The sequence below is a fragment of the Bombus vancouverensis genome, chromosome 14 (genome assembly GCF_051014615.1).
Source record: "Bombus vancouverensis nearcticus chromosome 14, iyBomVanc1_principal, whole genome shotgun sequence".
In the NCBI taxonomy this organism is placed as follows: domain Eukaryota; kingdom Metazoa; phylum Arthropoda; class Insecta; order Hymenoptera; family Apidae; genus Bombus; species Bombus vancouverensis.
The window spans coordinates 4,365,732-4,385,572 of record NC_134924.1 but is presented as its reverse complement, the minus strand read 5'-3'; the positions used below and the strand labels follow the sequence as shown (position 1 = coordinate 4,385,572).

Sequence of the window (19,841 nt, the reverse complement as noted above, 5' to 3'; positions counted from 1 at the left end):
GACATTTCGATCAACGTCGGTCATCTGGCGCTCGGTAAAAAGCATCGCGACGAAGAGGTCGCGGAATAATTCACAAAAACGCGTCTTAAGCAAAGCAAAAAATAGATTCGTCAAAGTTTACTCGACCACCGGCGACGTCTTTTCTTTCCTATATGCGACCGTAGTTGAAAGAAACACGAGGTAGAAGGCAGAAGATGACGATGCTATGGAGATTTCTATAATACGTTATTCAATTGCTGGCAATCGCGCGCATATACAGGGTGTCTATCAATAACCACTCAAATATCCGTTATTATACTACGCTGCCATATAATTAGCAGTACGCGAAGAAGATCTTTCCTGTTGCTTTCCGTACAGAATCTGATAAATCGGGCCGCGGATATTATGTAAGTTCGTATTTATATAAATGTAATCGAAAAGAATGGAACGTAGGTAGAAAGTTGCTTTATCTACTAAATATTATAACAAGCGCTGTACTTTTAACGTAGAATATGTATGTATATCGTCATTGTCCTGTAGGTATTCATAAACTTGCGTGAGATATAAATGTGCAAAAATGAACAAATGCACATAGATAATACGTAGATATCTACGATATTCAAAGTAGAATATCAGTTATGGTTGTCACTAGATAAAACAAATATCACTTTCAGTTTTATTTCTGTAATTGTATTCGTAGAAAATATAAGACCGCATAAAGATCTGCTATCTAATCGCGATATTCCACGTGTGGAAACAACGAAGCAGGATTTTTTCAATTATACGAAGCTTCGATTATTTGAATTCGCATTGATCGTACTTTCGCAGTTATCGATAGACACCCTGTATGCAATGTTTCCACGCACGTGAATCACGGGGAAGGCGTTGCGGGATAACTGTGGAAAGCGGTGATTTTTATCTTTGTGCACGGCTTAAGACGCAGATACTAATATGCCATGGGTTCAACGGCGAGGCACAACACGTCATTCCGCATTAGCAATGCAATCGCGCGATAATGTATAGTTCCAATGGCCGCTGCTGTCCCGGAGCGAATGCGTTTCGGTATTTTTTCTCATTTGAAAAAGGGAGAGAATCTTACGTTCGGTAATTGCTTTTTGCAATGAACAGTGCGAGCAGCTGGCGTTTTCGGTACAATTATAAGAGATTGTAAAGGCGCGGCTGCAAACAGAGAAATAGGTTTCTTTGGTTCGCGGCCTTAAGATTCGTGTTCTTGAAAAATTAATTATTCGATCGGAGCCTTGGAAATTTTTGTTCTTCGACAGGCTGGGTGTGGCTCGAATGATCTACTGTAGATTGTGAATATGTAGGAGACGGTTGAGAACTTGGTTATTTAAAGTTATAATGCATGTTTTTCATTATAAAATCAGTCAGTTCAGAAGAATGACGCGAGCGAGAAGTTTACGTAGGAAATATTTAAATCCTTCTTTGAATCTTTAATTTCGCAACGATGAAGATTTCTCGCAATGAGAATCGATTCTTGGAATCTAAAAATTTATTTCTATACAAACAACGATATACGTATACGTGTCTTTTAATCTTATCGACTTTATTAAGATGTAATCTGTAAAAAAATTGAACGTTATTCGTATATTCCGGTACTGGAATTAAGACATTTCCAGAAAATGAAGTTGGGTAGATTGGTTCGTAGCGTCGTTAATCAGGCATTCAATTCAATACATCTTACTCGTATCGAGATATTAGATCTTTCGAGCTCAGATTGCCAGCGAGGCAACAAGTATTTTCCTCACCCTGCCAGTTTATCACTCAGACAAAAGCTATTTAACCCTCTATAACGTTATGTGACTGGCGAGATATCGTATTTCATCGGTACACGATTATATTAGCATCGAATGATTTATTTGTAGCACTGCTGTTCACCAGATCTCAAGCTAATCTCTTAACGCCTCGATTATAAATACAATTATGAGAACGAAACAGAATTGAATTTTCCTAGCTGTACTTATATTAAATCTCCTGCTGTTCGTATTGTTAATTCAAAATTAATATATCAATATAGTAACTTTCTTTATCTTAATAGATTTCTCTTTACAAAATTTTCTAAGCAAATAGAATACTGAGTCGCGAAAATTCATATTTTCCTTATTCTTATTATATATTCTTCATGGAAACGCAATGCGGTTGCAAATTTTTCACCGACAGTATACGTGTCACACGAGATGTTAAGTAATCACTTACGCTTTTTTCTCGTTGCTATAAACAATTACAGTTACAGAGAATTAAATCCAAATTTATGAGCAATGAAATCAGACTCACGTGGACCAGAGTTCATGAGTGGGTGGTAGTTTGACGTCCGCGGTGCTCTTCTCCGGGATTTTGTAGTACTCGTAGACGTACGAAGCTGCTGGATCATCGCCGTGGCTCGCAACGGCCGACACTTGGTGCTGTTGTTGGAGATTGAGCATCGCCGCGGTCGCTACCGAGAGCGGATGCTCGCAGTAGGTCCGCCAGTCGCCCTCCATACCCTGCACCTGCACCTGCACGGCAGCAACCCTCTTGTGTACTTCTGGATCGGCGCCCTCGGCGCCGCTCTGCAGGGACTGCGCCGCCTGCGCTGCCGCCTCTTCCGCCCCCAGCTCTTCCTCTTCCTCTGTGTCACGCTGCCCGGCCACGTAGCCCGATTGCTGTTGCTGAGAATTCTCGTCTACACCGCTCGTGTCCTCCTCGCCGCGGCTTCGACGTCTGTAAATCCAAAAGTTCGTTTCTTTCTAAAAATTTCGCACGATTGTAATATAGAACATTTATACATAGAAAGTAAGTCTTCCGGATAAACGAAATATAAAATGAAGTTTGAATTTGTTTCATGGGCTTTCCACGTAAATGTTACGTTCGATAGCTCATCCGTATCAACGATAAATCATGTAATCTTTCGTTAGATATTCGAATCGTCAGAGTTTTCGATAGACTTCTTCGTTGTGTTATTATGAGAAGATTGGTCCGCTTGATGATCGAGTAAAATACGAATTGTACAAATTACCAATATTAATAATGTTTTGTAATAAAACGAGCTCCTATAGAAGACGACTGATCGTGCTATTCGACGTCGATTATAAAAACTATGCAACAACAGAAGCCTGTCATTAACCTTAATTCATTAACGCCATTAGCTGGTAAATTATCGTGCGAAAGGTTCGAACCTCGATTACAATTCTACAAACACACACGATCGTTTTCTTCGTCCGGCATAGTTCAACGTCAAAGTACCTTTTCCTCGACATCGCAAGCGTCTACATTTTCCAACATCTATGCGAATACCTTTCGCTCGAACATTTCCGCGTGTCTCCAGTACGTTCAGAAACGTTTGATGGAGTACCTAGACGGTAGCCGAGAAGCGCGGTTAATCCGCGAGAAGTCTCGACAAGGCGATTCTCCGTGGATTTCCTGGAAGATCTCCTGCCGATGAATTCGCCGTGCAATAAACTGTTAGAAACGAGCGACGGTCTTGCGGCGATTAATCGCCGCTGGTCCGTCGAATTTATCAATTAACTATAATCGCGATGCGTTAAGACTCGCTGATGATTCCTCAATCTGGCAATGGCCACCAGGACGCGAGGCCACCTTCTTGCCACACACGCACGCAGCGATAATTTATCGTTTGTCGCGTCGCGATATCTAATCGCCTCTTAGAAGGTTTGCACGCGCGTAAGCTCGACCAACTAGCTGGATATTTGTCAGCGAGATTACTTCGTTTCCGGTGGGGACGATGCTCGGTTTTCCGGCTAGGTCGCGATTTAATCAACCAGAAAATTTTTCGCAAGCATGGATGAAGGGTAGATGGATAAAAATTGCTTGATATCGAAGAAGACGAAGTGAACAGAATTTTCGATATATTTAGATCGGCGTTCAAGGAACACGGAACACGATGCTGGATGCGTACGGCTGTGTTGCCAAGATGCGAAAGGAAAGACGCAGAATCGAAAACATGTAAAAAGAACGGAGGATTGAAAAAGAATTTAAATGTCGAGAATTTAAAGACGAGATAGCATGGATCGAACTAACATAAAAAAGTTTCCAACACGAATCAACGATTGGAACGATACAAGAAACTGAACATCCAAGAAACCGAATTTTGAATCTATTTATACGAATAAAAAACATGGATCGTAATAAGCGACGAAAAATTCACGAAAGATCAGGCAGATCAAGCGGTTGATATCCAAATCTCGGCTCCATTTAGATTCCTCAGAGCGCTAAAGATGAAAAAAGAAAATAATGAAAAAAAGATACACGACGCCGGATGCACGCAGATGCCTCGAACACGAACGAAGAGACGCGGGATCGAGAGGAAGGATGAAGGAAGCTTGGAGAAGGGTGAGAAGCAGAGAGGGGCATCTTTATATACATACACGCACGAAGATTAATTATTATAAACCCCTGCCTTTTGCCTACAGTCATCAATTTATACTCCTCTCGTGGATCCCAATTCCAAACCCAATCCCGAACCCGTGAGCCTCGCGCACGAAATAAAGGCTCATCCTCTCTAATTTATGCATGTCGAATCAATCTCCCTCTTCCTTTTTTCTTTTCTTTACACTCCCCTTATCCTCCATTTCTTTCCCACCTCTCGTTTCCACCACTTCGATCCTTTCCTCGTCCCTCTATCTAACTTGGCCGCGTTCTCGATCGCTGCTGTTCGCGCACCTGGGGCCAAACCAGGTCGAACGCGGCGGACCAAGCCATCCCGATAATGAGGGGTCCGCGTTATCCTGTGCAAATATTTTCCTCGGCGTCTGTTTGCACAGGCGCGGCGAGGATCGGGCGCGAATACGCGAGATTCGATGGATGGGTTGCTTCGCGTTTGAATTATAATGCTCGACAGTCGGGGTAATCAGTTCATTCGTGATCATCTGAGTGGATACTTCTCGGTAGGGAATGGGCAAACAGAATATCCTGGATGAACCGCATTTCGTCTTTTGGTCGACGGTTTCGCAAGTTGGAAGATTCTCGGTACGAAAGCTGTAGTTTTAATGGGCGATACGACATCGATCGGTTGACTCGAGTTAGTGAAATATTTGCCAACTTGTCGCATCGTAAATAGACTGCAGATAATTACGTCACTATGATTACGCGCGTTGTAAAATTGGCCAGCAGTGAACGTGTTGAAAGATAATAAAATCGTGCAGGAACTCCTTTCGCAAGGAAAATTTATTAACATTAGTAAAACGAGAAAGCGATCGTAATTGTGGTTTCTAAAAGAAGTCTGTAGCGGCACAGGAGTCAATGGAAGATTCGAATCGAGAATGACTCATATTGTTGTGCCTTGGAGTGTCAACATTGTTTTGGTTTGCTAGGTTCAAAGATAAACGAACTCCGGACAAAATATTCGTCGCGGTTATTTGTAATCGTAAACCGGAGTTACATTCGAACTTTTTATAATACCTCCTGTCGATACAAATAGACGAACGTGCTCTCTAGTACAGCGAATCACTATAGCGATCATTATAGCGAGTTATTATAACGAGTCATACAGTTGAATAGCGAGCGTAGAATTGAACAGTAGCACTGAACGAGCGATGATAACGACCGGTATACACTATCTCTGTACTTGTATTTAAAGTGATTTTAATATACACTGACTATTACAATTTTATCACTCGTCTCTTTAATAAACCAGACACGTATAATAATCCACCTCGTCTTTTTACACAACAGCCCATATCCGATATTTTGCAACAATGATGCAAACAAATACTTTGCATGTACAATTTTGTTCCATCATCCGAGGGAGCAACGTTTTCATCCAATTTCCTTCATCCAGCAAAGATAATCGAACGTCGATGGACGAATGACGACTATGCAAGACAAATTGTATCACAAGCAGGCGCAACGAGTAGTCTCGGCAAAAAGCGCGTAATCCTTCCTTCCTCGACGAGTCATATGCCTCTCTCATTCTCTCTAAATTTATTCTCAGCTCGGATCGATCTATTGGCGAGCGTCATTCGTCTCGGTTGATCGTTCTTGAGTACGAGAGAACGAAGAAGAAACGTTGAATGGAAAGGAGTCTCTGGAAGGCATCGTCCGGCCAGTATCCGTGGCTCGCGATCGTCAGAATGCATTATCGTGCTGTTGCATCCTCGTTCCTGCGCACCTACCTCAACGCGTAAATATTGCAGGTAGGTGGAACGCACCGTGACGAGATAAAGAGGGACGCGCCACGCACAGACGCGTTTAATATTCCGTAGGAGTGTTGTCCACGCGACCCGAGAACCCACCCTGTTGCTCCCTCGTGTGCATTTCAATAAAGCCGCCTCCGCCCGGGATACACGCTCGTTCAACTGAACGTCCAGTTTGCTTGGCGGCTGGTTCTCCACGCATTCTTGTCGCCCTTTCATCTTATATTTCTCTCAGACTTTCACTTCACTGTGTCTTTGCATATCACGCGTGTTTCTGAATTTGGAAAGAGTCTTGCGCGGCTTGAAAGTAGCGAAAGTGATGGATGTTTGGACGAACAGGATGTCTTGCGAGTGTAGATCGCATATCGTATTAGATTGAATTTATTATGTGGTTGAATTCACGTGGCATCGTTCGATCGATGAAGCAACGTGCTTACGTTTGACAGGGCTTGACGTGGTTCGGTAATGTCGAGAAGCGGTGACAGAAACGATTCAGACCGACGATCATGTTAGTCTTGGATCGTGGAATAGAGATGCAGGTGGTTTGGAAAATGGTGATGTCGTGGATGTAACGTTTCGTGAGTTTAGATCGAAGACTGTGTTGGATTTATGTTGGATAGGGTTTGAAGCGGTTTGTAGTGGTTGTTTCCACGGTCATTGTTAAGTTTGAAAAAAATATGTGTCAAGTATTTAGCTTTACCGGATACGACTCAAAGTATTTTACATTGTAGATAGGAGGCGATTCTTATGCAAAAATAATTGCTCGATCATAAAAGTGAGATAAATTAAGTTTCGAGGAAAATGTGGAAATAAAATTTTACAGCGGCAAAACATGTATCTTGGAACAAAACTTTGTCATCCAAGCTGTGATTTTCAAGACAAATGACTTTGGATATCTTTTATATAAAATTATTACAATGTGTTAAACCCATCGTAAAAATTTGGGAAGAATAATTTGGGTATGGCAAAAAACACATTGCGATAAAGAAACCATCGTTGTCCGATTTATGTAAGCTGTTGGAACGCTATAGTTGTATACACAACAAGAGAACAATAATCCTTCGCTGTTGCATTGAAATTGCACAGCGAGAGACTACTAAAAGATCATCTTATCATAAACAATCGTTAAATCTTCAACTTGAGCGTGACGTGGAAATGTCACGGTTCAAGAATATCGTAAAGCACTTTTTTACGAGGACAATCTCAGATTCAATATCGCGTTTGAGGTAGCAATTTTAGAATGTCAGAGAATGCCTCGAGTTACTGGAAAAATCGTGGGCAGTTAAACGAGCTGTGACAGTGACAGGAAAGGTGTGTTTCTAAGAAAGCCGAGCAACACCTTAGTATTCAAAGAGAAAATTATCCACCTTATTAACCCATTATCGTCGTTTAGCTTAATTGATTACAATTACGCGTCTCCACGGGTTGGAATTTAACAACCATTAAGAATGTCGTTTTCTAATGTACCTAATGGTGTGCCTATTCATTGAATTATCCGTAGAAATTCACGCCTGTTTTCTTTTACATCTAATTATCATATGAGATTGTCTTTTCTACGTTATTTTCAATTTATTTCTTTCGGTAACGGTAACGTTCCGATCTCTCTGTTTCTCTAAAAGAAATTTCGTTTCCCTGATTTCTTCGTAGATAAAGAGTTTCATAATTTTTTTATTCGTCGGATAGTTATCTCAAAGAAATAAATAGAAAAACAGGGAAATAGAAACATTGAAAGGAAACTTCCTTATAGATTCGAAAGAACATAAAAGTGAATATCTCAGTATTTAAATAAATAACGAGTCTCGATTGGTAAACTGAGGTAAAATAGTTTCCCTGTAATATGGCGATAAATCTCACGCTCGGAATACTTTCTCTCGATAACAGTTTCACGGCTGCAAGGGATTACGGTTCCTACGCTCGCGAGTTTCCAAGCACGAGCAATAATATCAGTCGCGTAAAAGCGTATCGATTCCAAAAGGAACTCCAGCAACGAGACGACCGTTTTCTCCATTCAATACTTCCTCGATTGTCTTGTAACCTCGATCCATAATCCGACGCGGGCCGATCGCTGGTGTTAATAAGATTTATAAAGGAGAAACGGTGAGAAGAATGCCGCGATCCTTTTTACCGATACGTATCTCGATTTAATGTCACCATTGCTCGCTCACACGTCCCTGTCGTTCTCGCTTCGGCCGCCAGCTTGGCTGCGGTATGCATACTAATTCTACAAATAAATCTATTTCTACGCGGCTCGAGGTCGTTGGTGTGAGGTCGAAGGGTGAATAAATTTCCTAGCGTGATTTTCTATGAAAAACAGCCACCATTCTTCCGATAGAATCCCTCGATTCAGGTGGAGTATAGCTTTTTTTTGCCGAATATAAAACAACATCGAGGGCGTCGATGAATGAGAGAATTTGCAGCGCTCGAAGCTTCCAAGCGTCAGAGTAATTACATTATCGATATAATTACGCGAATCGTATACAATTTCCTCGGCAAAGAAACGTTTCGAAAATTCGAACAATCAATGACGAAACCTAAACGCAGTTCTCGGTTCACCAACAAAAACCACACTTCGAACGGCCTTCTTTCTGTAAGTCGGTCGATCGTAGAGGAAACAGGATATCGCGAGGAGTAATCCTCGCTGTTCCAGAGACTCGCGTGTCTCGTCGACATAAACGTGCCCACGTATTAGCTTCTGCCAGATAGAGAGACACTCTGGTTTTTCTGTTTTCGTGGCTGCTGGATGCTACCTCCGCCGGAAGTAACTGCTTACAGGTGGATGCACGAGAGCGAATTTCTTGTTATTCCGAGGAATAACAATGATATACGTAATATATGCTAGTCATATTAAAAAATCTAACAGGTTTATAAATACGAAACTTCTTTCTTTTTTTTTTTGGACGGGGGAAGGAAAACACGAACTATTTTTTGCAAACCTGTAATAAATCTCACTCGAATAGCAAAGCGAGTTCGATTATTCAAGGACAGCGGAAAATAGCTGAATCGAAAGTAAAATAGTATTCACAGAGCGATACAGCCAGTTTCAAGCGTGAATTCATTACTGCTATTATCTGCTGGCCGACCTCGTCAAGGAACTCGTTCATTTGCCAACATTACGGCGCGCCAACGATCACCAATTCACTGTTATTACTTCTCCAATCTAGAAAAAAGACAAAATATCGCTACCGTTTTTCACCAATTCTCTTTGCTTCCTTTTGCACGATCAATCGCGCTACGAATCGTTCATTTGCCTCGGAGCCAGTGGCGGCCGATCATTTTCCGCACTACTTCATCGTTTTATGCTCCCTGAACACAACAGAAGCTCGAGCCACTTCGTCTCGCTCGATCGATCTTGTTGCGTTTTCATCGATGGTCCACGGTGATGTTGCAGTATGAAAACGACATAAGAATATGAAGAAAACGATTCTTCGTCCGTGACAAGGAACGCGTCTTTGTTCGTTAAGGTTTGTTTGTCGCAGAGCGAAACGAAGCTTCTGCGATCGATACGTTAAAACACCATTTATCAACTTTCCACCTCTTTCCTCGGAATTAACTGTTATCTTTTGTAGAATTTAGAGTTCGGTTTTTTAGTAATGTAAGTACCCAACAGATTCGAATTGGAAACGAAAGTCGAAGGTAGCGAAAAACTAATATTTCATTCAATTAGATGTATTAATTGGTTTATCGGTGGAATGTAAAGAGAGGAAAGATGCGACAGCGCGATTCTTGCATGACAACTATGCGAAGCACGCTGTTACAAACGTTGTTCTCGTTTTCATCCAGCAGATTTTTACGTGGGCAGACACGCGAGAGCGGAGATTTACGAGGCCATTGTTCGTTTGTTACGCAGAAGTAGCAAAGAACGCGAAATTCCGCGTTACTTAGAGAAGATTTAATTGTACGATTAATTGCACGCGTTCTCGCTGGTCTTAAAGCGTGCAAGATTCTAGGAACGAATTGTAATCGACTGTGCAATGGAAAAGTGCGAGAAATAGCCTTCGCGAGTTCAGCTAACCCCGCTGCGTTCTTTCGACCATTTTCCATTCAATCCTAATTTCCTAACGCTAAGAAACATATCAAGTTCGAACAAAACGCGCACAAAACATAAATTCGTATTGTCCTCCATGATCTTCTGCCTCAACTTTATGTTAGATATCTTCTTAAAACGTTACAAATCTCTATTTTGTAAAATTAAAGAAAAGATCTGGATATAAACGTTCGAAGATCGCAGCGAGGTTGGTCAAACGTTGATCAAACGAAAAAGCAACTGCGTTGCAACTTCTACTTTTCCGTTTCTTCTCCTAAAACTATTAAAAATCCATCGCGCTGCATTTTACATTCTCCATTCTCTGTTCTCTATTTTCTACGATCATACACTCTCTTCAACCCTCGATGCGAAACCAAACCCGTCCCGGTAATAGGTTCGTCAGTAGCGTTCGACATGCTCGTAAAACTTTCGCCGTGAAGCTTCACCGTGAAAATCGGTTTCCTCTATCGGTCAGAGTGACGTCGGGCGAAAGGAAGGGTTAACAGAGACACGGGGGTAGAAAGGTGTCGCGCGTTGACTTTGATGGATCGAAGATCCCTCTACCCCCGTTTTTGTTCGCTCTCCACCATCGGTATTTGTTCTTTCTTTCACCACGGATAAAACGGCGTATCTGACAGGTTACTCTCTCACGGTGTATAGTAACGTCTTCTGCGCTCGCGAGAGCACGCACCGGGAGTTTCAGTCCACACTCGCGCCACTTAGAGCCGCGAACTGTGCAGCTGCAATGACTCGTCGCTGAGGAAACTGGATCTCGCAACTTCCAACACAGCTCTTGTAATAAAGCGTTGAAATTTCACTTTTCTTCGATGCGTAGGTTTCGCGTGTTACTTTTGAGAGGGTCAAGGTTTGCTTGCGCCGCAAAAAGGCCGTGGCTGATGAATGTTGGATATTTGAGATTATAGAGTTCTGCAGGATGAACGCCACATATTTAATATTTTTGAATGTTTGATATTAATCGAATAGAGGAGAGAGAGAAAAAAGATGTTGTTTAAGGAATGAGATTTGTTCGATGACGAGTTTAAGTAGTGTTATTGCGCCTAGAATCGAAGAGTAGGGAAAATATATGTCGCGTTGTGGAAGAACATAATACGAGTTTGCAGCTTAAATCGCGCACAGAATTCGAAATTGTATACCGAACAGAAATAAATGTAATGTATACCTATCCATAAGATAGGGAGAGGTGATAAATTGGAAACCTTGGAAAGGGTCATGCGTGGTTGTGGATCTAATTTTTCAAAAGTTAATTCCACGTTTATTAAATTGTAACATAATATATTCGTTCCACCTTCTTCGTTGATAATGAACGTAAAATAAGACGACTTTATATCGATATATCGATACGACATATTCTACATACGTAACAAATTTTGATGCAGCTTACGATTAGAACAAGAATAATTATCGTATCTTCGGCAAAAATCATTCTTTTCATTAAATTCAAACTAAGCTTCGCCAAGGGATTTACCGAGAAGTTTTCCTTATAAATTAGCCAGATGATCGCCTAGTCTGAATCCCTGGCCGTCACGCAACGCTCGACAAACTGAACGATAGTCTCGCGATCTATCCCATAGTAGCGGACGAAAAACGCGAACAAAACGCCTGCATATGTGCGTAGGACGCAGACAGAGGCTGGTCGACGATCCGGCTGTTGCACAGGCGCAACGAATTCAGTAATACGATCGCGGCAACGAAATATCAATAACCGTAAGATAATACCGCGGTGTAACGCGAATATCGGTGCACCGCGACGCGTGGTACTCATAATTTCGTCTTGACCGATGAAAATAGCCGGACGATCGCGAATATCTCGTAAATGTTCGACTATCAGCCATTTCGAATCGGACTTGTGTCGATTCTGAAGTATAAAAATAATTATGCAAACTGTGCTGTACACGTATTGTATGATATGATCATTGTGTAAGGTGAATGAATATTCTCATAGCAGAAGGACGCTACAGATTATGTTCTGTTGTTGGTAAAGAATTTTTGTTTGTAAAAAGACGAAGATACTTCAACCTCTTGCGGTAAGAATCGCATTCCTCCGTATAAACTAACGTCTCTTTGGTCTGACGATGAGTGGTGCAACCTCCTCTGTATCTGTTTGATGAGCGATTGTTTTAGAGTAGTAAATCTCGACGTAGGCAGCAATGCGACAGCCGAAGGGCGGGCTCTGTCTCTCAGGAAGAGTTGAAAAGATTACAGAGTTTTCTACATGGAGCATTCACTCGGGTGGTATTATCGATATATTAATGTCCTTTCTTATTATTCGAACATTGTTGCCAATGTAGTATATGTTTCTTCGTGTAACGTATACTTGTCTCATTTGCAAAACATTTATCCAAGTACTTGAGTACCGAACAGTGTTACAAGCTATGTTTTATATATCAACATCATCTTATCTTTTATATATGCAATTCTAATAAGGTGAGAGTTATACTTCCAGGAAGAAAGCAGTAGAAATTAAAATTGGAATCTCGAGGAATTTACATTTTATTTTCGTTCTTCGGTAAAGGCAGAATTTAATAATAAATTGCAGATAATTGGCTTTCGATAGATTAATTTTCAAGGAATAAAAATTCCTAGAAAATATTCTTAGAACCACGCAAATCCATACCTAACATTCCTACTGTTCTAATAATCAAATTTTCGTACATTATCCAATTATCTTTTGCACATAATACCCAGTTCCCAAGAAAAAATATTTTACGGCAAAGGTTGCGTCAATCACAGAACCTGATGATTCGTCGTTTGCCAACAATCAAATTTTCAGACACCATTCGATCACCATCTAATGTACTGCGATTTTCAAGTAATCAGCTATTACAAAAATCTTCTTAGAAATACGTTCATCAATCTTCAACGTTCTTCCTCTTCCAACCCAACAACGACAATTACAACAAATCTCTCGGAACCACATTTGCCAACTTCAAACATTTTCCCTTTTCCAAATCCAACAACAATTACAGAAGCTTCTTGGAACCATATTTACCAATTTCCAACATTTTTTCTCTCGCAAACTCACCGACGAAAATTGCAAAATTCTCTCAGAATCACATTTAGCAATTTTCAACATTGTTCCAAGAAACATCACAAACCTAACAAGGACAATTACGAAGGTTTCTCAGAACAATGTTTATCAATTTACAATATCGTTTCTCTTGCAAATGCAACAACGAGAATTACAAAAAGCCTCTCGGAACCACATCTGCCAGTTTCAACCATTTTTCCTGTTCCAAATCCAACAACGACAATCACGAAAGTTGTCGGAATCGTATTATACCAATTTCGAATATTTTTCTTCTCGCAAACATTCTTGCTCTTGCAAACCTAACAACGACGCTCCACCGATACACCAAAGCGTGTTTAAAAGTGACTAGAAATGCAGCACTCTAGTTCACTCGGACTTTTCCTGCGGATATCGGATTAGGTAATGCGCGGAGGTGCACAATACAGGCCGTTATCTATCCTTTCAGCGTAGCTTGCTATCTGGCTCTCGTTTCAAGCTCTCTTCTTTCCTCCTTTATTCGCATATCTCGAAAAGGGTACGGACGTAGCTACCCAGCGTGACTCGCGATAGGATAAGCGTCACCCTGCACTTCCTACGCCGTTTGAAAATTAACTGGACAGGATGAGAACAATTAGCGTTGGCTTCGCGTAATCGCCAAGAACGCGACAAGATAAAGCGGACGACTGCCAGCTAACGGAACGACGAGTTTCGTGGTCGATTTTTCTTTTTTCCGTTTACCATCGCTCGATAGGTTAAATTGCAAAAAATCTAAGTGGCGAGTTATTTCGTGGGAAGATCGTGAGTCCTTTCGTGGGGGATCGAAGAAGAGAGAGGTCGATCGTTGAGCCGCGGAGATTGGAACGAAGGATCGGCATACTCGGTATCTAGCAGCTGCCCAGGTTAATTACAGGTAGTAATGAGAGATTAATCTGAATGCGAAAATGGAAACACGAATTAATCGGCTGAAGAGATTTACGGCCGGTTTGTGCGCCGTGTATTTAGGATTTATGGGGGAATCGTAAACGCGAGTTAGGGGATTTCCCTGTGGGATTCAATTATCGAAGATCTGGTCGCGCCAAGTGCCACCCGGCTTCTTCTCTTTCTTTTCCAAGAACCTTGGCATCTGTGTTTAAGCGTTCGTCAGTTGACTCGAAATTGATAGAAAAAGCGAGCATCTTCTAAGAAGAAAATAGAGGACTCGGTATTAATATGTATATAGTAACTTCAGGTTTCGAAGTAATCGTATCGAGTATCTTGCGGTTCTTGATGTATTCTGTCAGCGAAATATAATAGGTATCCGTGAATTGATTGGAAAATAATAAAAGAAAGAGCAGAATCGATATGAAAATAACGAGATTAAAAGTCGGAAATTATAATACATTGAATCATTATTATGTTAATATATCAATTTGGGTTTTCAGACCAATCACGCTAAGTGACTTATTATACCTCCTTTTCATTACTCCGCTAGATTATTGGAATTTATATATAAATGTCTATTATCTGAATAGAAATTAGTAGAAAACGAAGACCAGGACGGAATTTCCTGTTAATATATGCTAACTCCGGAGCTCCGAAGAGTCGTAAAAAGGAGCAGCCAGCGTGATTGTCCGATTAACCGATTATCCAAGTGGTCCAAGCTACCGGCGGCGGATCAATTAACCCGTATAACGCAGGGTCGAATCTACCTCGTACGATGAATCGATGCGTCCTCCGTGATAACGCGCAAAAACTATTTTATAATACTCGGCCGATCGTCTCAATGGAGCTATCATTACAGAAACAAGAATCTCCACTTAACTCAATTTACCAGGAATACGATCGACAACGAGGAATATAGCCACGCAAAGACCTCCGATCGTATTGATTCAATTACATCGATATATCTCGACCGGACTTTGCGCTGTGTACCAAACGAAAGAATAGAGTCGTGGAAATCGAAGTTTGATCGCGATGTTAATATCCGAGCTGGCTGATAAATGTACGCGATTGCGAACATCGCGTCCTGACGAGCAAGAGATAAACACAGCCTTCTTTCTTGTGGAAAAATAGAGAATTTCGAGCGAGGAACGAGTTCCTTTTTGCTGCGTGCCTCCGCTAAACGTTATGCAAATCGGTCACGTGAGGCATTCATAGCCGATCCATTATGTCGCGGGTGACGTTTTCATCTAACGTTTGCGGTCTCCGCTCTTTCGTGCAACTAAATTGATATTTCTCGTGAAACTTTACGCATACAGGACTTTTTGAGGCAATAATTTAAAGTAACATTAACGAATCGACGCGTTATGAGATATAGAATCGTGTTTTACTCGTGTTCTCCGCGGTTTTACAAAATGAAGCGTTCTAGAGGTACCGCGTTTAGTTAGTCAAAGAGGAAGCTTTACAATACGCATGCGGTAGCGTATTTTTCCAGTCAAGCTGACTCATGTTCTTGCGGTCTCGGTGATAATTTAGTTTCAGCTATTACAATCAATCTTCGGTCAATGGGAAATCTCTTATATGAAGAAGCGAAGGAAGTGGCGAGACAAGAACAATGTCGGTCATTTGCGTTATACCCCAAAAAATATTTCTATTCAGAAATACGTACGTCCGAACAATTTTCGATTATTCAGAAGGAAAGTGACGATAACAAAGACACGAAGGGTAATGTAATGCGACATTCGCCGAATCGAAGAAACATCGTAGAAACAAGAAGCAGACTTCCTTCTCCTCTTTCGTATCACTTCCAACTTCGTTCCAAAGATCTTCTTCCTCCGACAAACTACTTCTCCCGTTTCAACGCGTACGATCTTCCTCTCTACTGACTCCTATTTCCCAACGAAACACGGAAGGACACCGTCGCCAGAGAGCCGTGACCCTCGGTGACTTTTCGCGCGTGCACGGAAGCGGATCGCTATTAAAGCCCGACAAGATACGTCAACGGGGGCACCCTGCTGCGCGAGAAGGTATCGAGCGTGCTCTGCGGTTCTGTCGGAGGCGCTGGACCGAGAGTGGAATCGTTCGACCTGGTGGAAGGGTCGACAAAGCAGCGGAAGGAAGAACGCGTGGAGAGAGAGAAAGAGACCGTGTATGTGTATAGAAAAGAAACGCGTCTCGCAACGGAGAATAGGCGCGAGAGAAGGTGCACAAGGAGGCGGGGATGCACCGATATGAAATATTCCCCGGAGTGTAACTCTATATTATTATCCTCTTTCACACCTCCCTGCACTTCTATGCGCGAGAGGAACCTTGGCACAATCAACGAGTGCCTCCTTTGTCTCTCATTGTCGCGGCGGCTCGTGCACACGAGCGCACGCGTACCAAAAAGCGTTACAGGGTCCTGCATCCCTCGGCAGCGAAGGCTCTCTATCGTACCCCACAGGTCGACCTGCTCTCTGGAATTAATTAGCTCCGACGTGGCCACTAATTAGCAAATCGAGTCTCGGGCGTGTTTCTCCGGACTCTCATCTTATACGATTGGAAAGCGACCAGCTTATGGTAGGCTCTCCTTCGTGGACTTTCACGTGGAAGGTTTCTTTCGCCACAGAGAATGATGCCCAAGAGTGGACTTTGTTTGGTATCGTGTACAGTTGCTCACGAAAGTTTTCGAACACACGTAGGAAGCTTTCGTGTTGCAATTTCGTACGCATTGCTACTGCAACGAGATTCCATTGCCACGATTGTAGATGGTAAAATTTGAAAGGAACTTGAAAACGTTGGAAGCTACGAGATATTTCGTTCAAGTATATACTTCAGCAAGGGTCGTAAAAGTAGTCCAACAGTCGATTATACGTTGCATCGATAAGCCTTGACGTTCAATGACACTTATGCTTTTCGTATGCTTGAGATGACTGTTCACACCGTGTACTGATTTTTCTACCAAATATACATTTGCAGCGATATCTTGTATAATTCTGTATACGTTTTCAGACTGTCTTCAAATTTGACCAATATGATGGTGACAGTCGTATCTATAATGTTAATAAAATTTCAGAATGTTCTATATAACGTATAAAAGTTTTCCACGATAAGCTTTCAATTACTTTTGCGAGCCACTGCAGGTTCTATTGCCTCGCGAGATTACCGAGTTTCTTTCTATAGACGACCGTTTTTCTTTTTCTTCTCTTCTTTTTCATGTTTTAACATTCAGATGGGTTTTTCTTTCGACCGTTTTTTGTGCGAATTCGCTCGTTGCTTTTTTCGAGACGCGCCTGCTTGGCTAGGGCGAAGATCGGGATTGTGGAAGGAGTTATCTAGATGGACGTTTCTGCGACCGAGTTTCCGAGCTAATTCGCCTCGACTGGCAGATAACGGCGAAGCGCGGTTTATTCGCGGATGTTTTGCTGGAAAAATATTAACAAGCTCGCAGGTGGGGGGAGGGGGGGGGGAGAACAACGCGAATCTAATTAAGAATACGAGAACTGAATTTCTCGAAACTGGTTCCTGAGGACCTATTAGACGACCGACAGGACGCTTCCTCGCGACTGTACAACTTCCAGTGAAGTCCAGTGAAATCGAGTGAAGCTCGATGAAAACACGAAGTGCGTAATTCAGGATTAATCGAGGGGGAAATCGGCGCCGTTTAATTTCGATAGGACGAGCCTTGGAATTTGCATTCGGGATATCGTACGGCCAGTTATCCGTAAGTATAAATATAGGTATAAAAACACTTGTCAGCGATGGTTACCATGGAAAAGGAAGGAAATTCTTGCGTACGATAAATAATAATAACGATGATAGCTTTCTTGGTTATAACAGAGAAATATTTTCGTTTTCGCTTAAAGGAGACATTGACCCGTAAGATTTGTACAACCCATTTCCAATGTTTCTGTTACTTTAACTACGTGTGTACCTTTCGCATGCACTTGCGCCATGTGCACTTTACATTATGCACACATCATTTACATTATGCATACTTTAAACACAAGTGTTACTTCGACTTTGTACTTGTCCGATTTCTTTCGTGTTCGTTGGAAATTAAGGAAATTTGCTTTCTTCTAGCGTACGATTATCACGCTTGAAATGTTTATGTTAATTCTATCGAATCTCAAGTAAAGTATTACAATGTTCCGCTGAACCTTATTTGCTGATGCGATTAACCGATCTACGATTCATCGGAAGCATCAATTTCCATGTAACATTCTCGTCGAATTCGCTAAAATTAACATGGCGAATCTACGTGCTTCGTAATACGAACGCGTCGAGTCACGATATTCGCTGTTTAGCCATTAGATGATCGATGAGAAACACGTTTTACGAGCATACAACCAAGTTCGATATAACGCGCCCCTTTCGGTGAATATCCTAAAATTCTTCTCAAAATTCTACGTATTTTGCAGCAGAATTGTACGTTATCGACGTATGCCGTAACAAGCGCAGTCGAGCTACGATATTCGCTGTTTAACGAATCCAAGGCGAAACAAAAGCGCAATTTCCCATTGGAAGGGTAAAGATTCCCGATATATCGTGCCATCGAACGTTAAATCGCGATTCGTTCGAGTGTATCGCTGGGTAATCCATCAGGCCCGTGTCTCCTTCGTCCTGGCTATTAAATAATTCAATGAATCGGCCGATATAGACGGCGGGACGAAAGAAAAGGAGAAGAAAATCAGGGGACGAGGGGGAGAAAAAGGAAGGATGGAAGAAGGGACAGCTGGGAAACGGTAAAAAATGAACGATAGCGAAGCACGGTTACGCACAGACCGGGGTGATTCGATGCGTGACATTGCTCGTTTAAGAGTCTCGCGCTGCGCAAAACGGCGCTCCTTTTTCCTTCCTCGCGGCGCATTGTCGGCGCCGGTTATCGCGCCGCTAATGCGACGCTAATAAGAGGTGTCTCCTGTTTCGAGAATCGCTCCTCTTTTTGCCCTGTTGTCAGCATCTCGTACGGAAGTCCCCGATGTCGTCGACCGGTCGACAATCAGCCAAGCCTGGCCCGATAAAAGGGCGTTGTTGGAATTGCATTAAGATAGAACCACGAATGGTCTTCCGTTTATCTTCTACGCTTGTCTGTTTTTCCTTAGGTTCCTCGTAGGTTTATCGTAGGTTTCTCCAATGGCTAGATTCGTTTATATCTATCTATTTGTTTATATTGCCCTGCTTAGCTTAAAATTGACTTAATATTTCTAGAATTTTACGTCTATTTGTCTGAACGAAATTTTAGTTGGCGCTTTGTTAGATAAACTTCACTCGTATTTGCAAGGAGTTATGTAGTAATTTTTGTATACGTTTTTAGTTTGCTTTCAAACTTTGTCATCGAATGTAATTAGGATATTCGAATTTCAGAACGTTGCGAATGAAATTTCGTAATATTTCGTGTGATACGCACAATATGCTCGTAAAAGATGTTTAGAAATTTTCGGAAAACTTGGCGAGTCTGCGTGTATTTCGTACGCTCTTATACGTATATTTACATTTCCTACGTGTTTCCTGTTTTTATATATCCATTTAAATTCCCTATAAATATATAGAAACTTTAATTATTTATCACAGTCTAATAATTACCGTTATCGCGGTTGATGTGGCGTTCGATTAACCCAAAATGTTAATTTTATTTAAAATTGAATTGCAAGAAGCGATAAATTAAACGAGGCGTTCCACGATTTGCCGCGCAGTTGACAGCGACGAGGATTAACGATGCAAATCCTACGTACGTACAAAGTATTCGATGCAAAAAATG

The 19,841-nt window shown here is 41.8% G+C and overlaps 1 protein-coding gene across 4 annotated transcripts in view; it reads right to left on the bottom strand.

The window, feature by feature from the left end:
• Window positions 1-19,841, bottom strand: part of grh (grainy head) — a 161,794-nt gene that overhangs the window by 47,721 nt on the left and 94,232 nt on the right. For all 4 annotated transcript variants that reach the window (XM_033343668.2, XM_033343667.2, XM_033343666.2 and 1 more), the window contains exon 4: window positions 2,275-2,700. In XM_033343668.2, coding sequence (XP_033199559.2) covers window positions 2,275-2,700 — 426 coding nt within the window. The remainder of the gene's footprint in view (window positions 1-2,274; window positions 2,701-19,841) is intronic.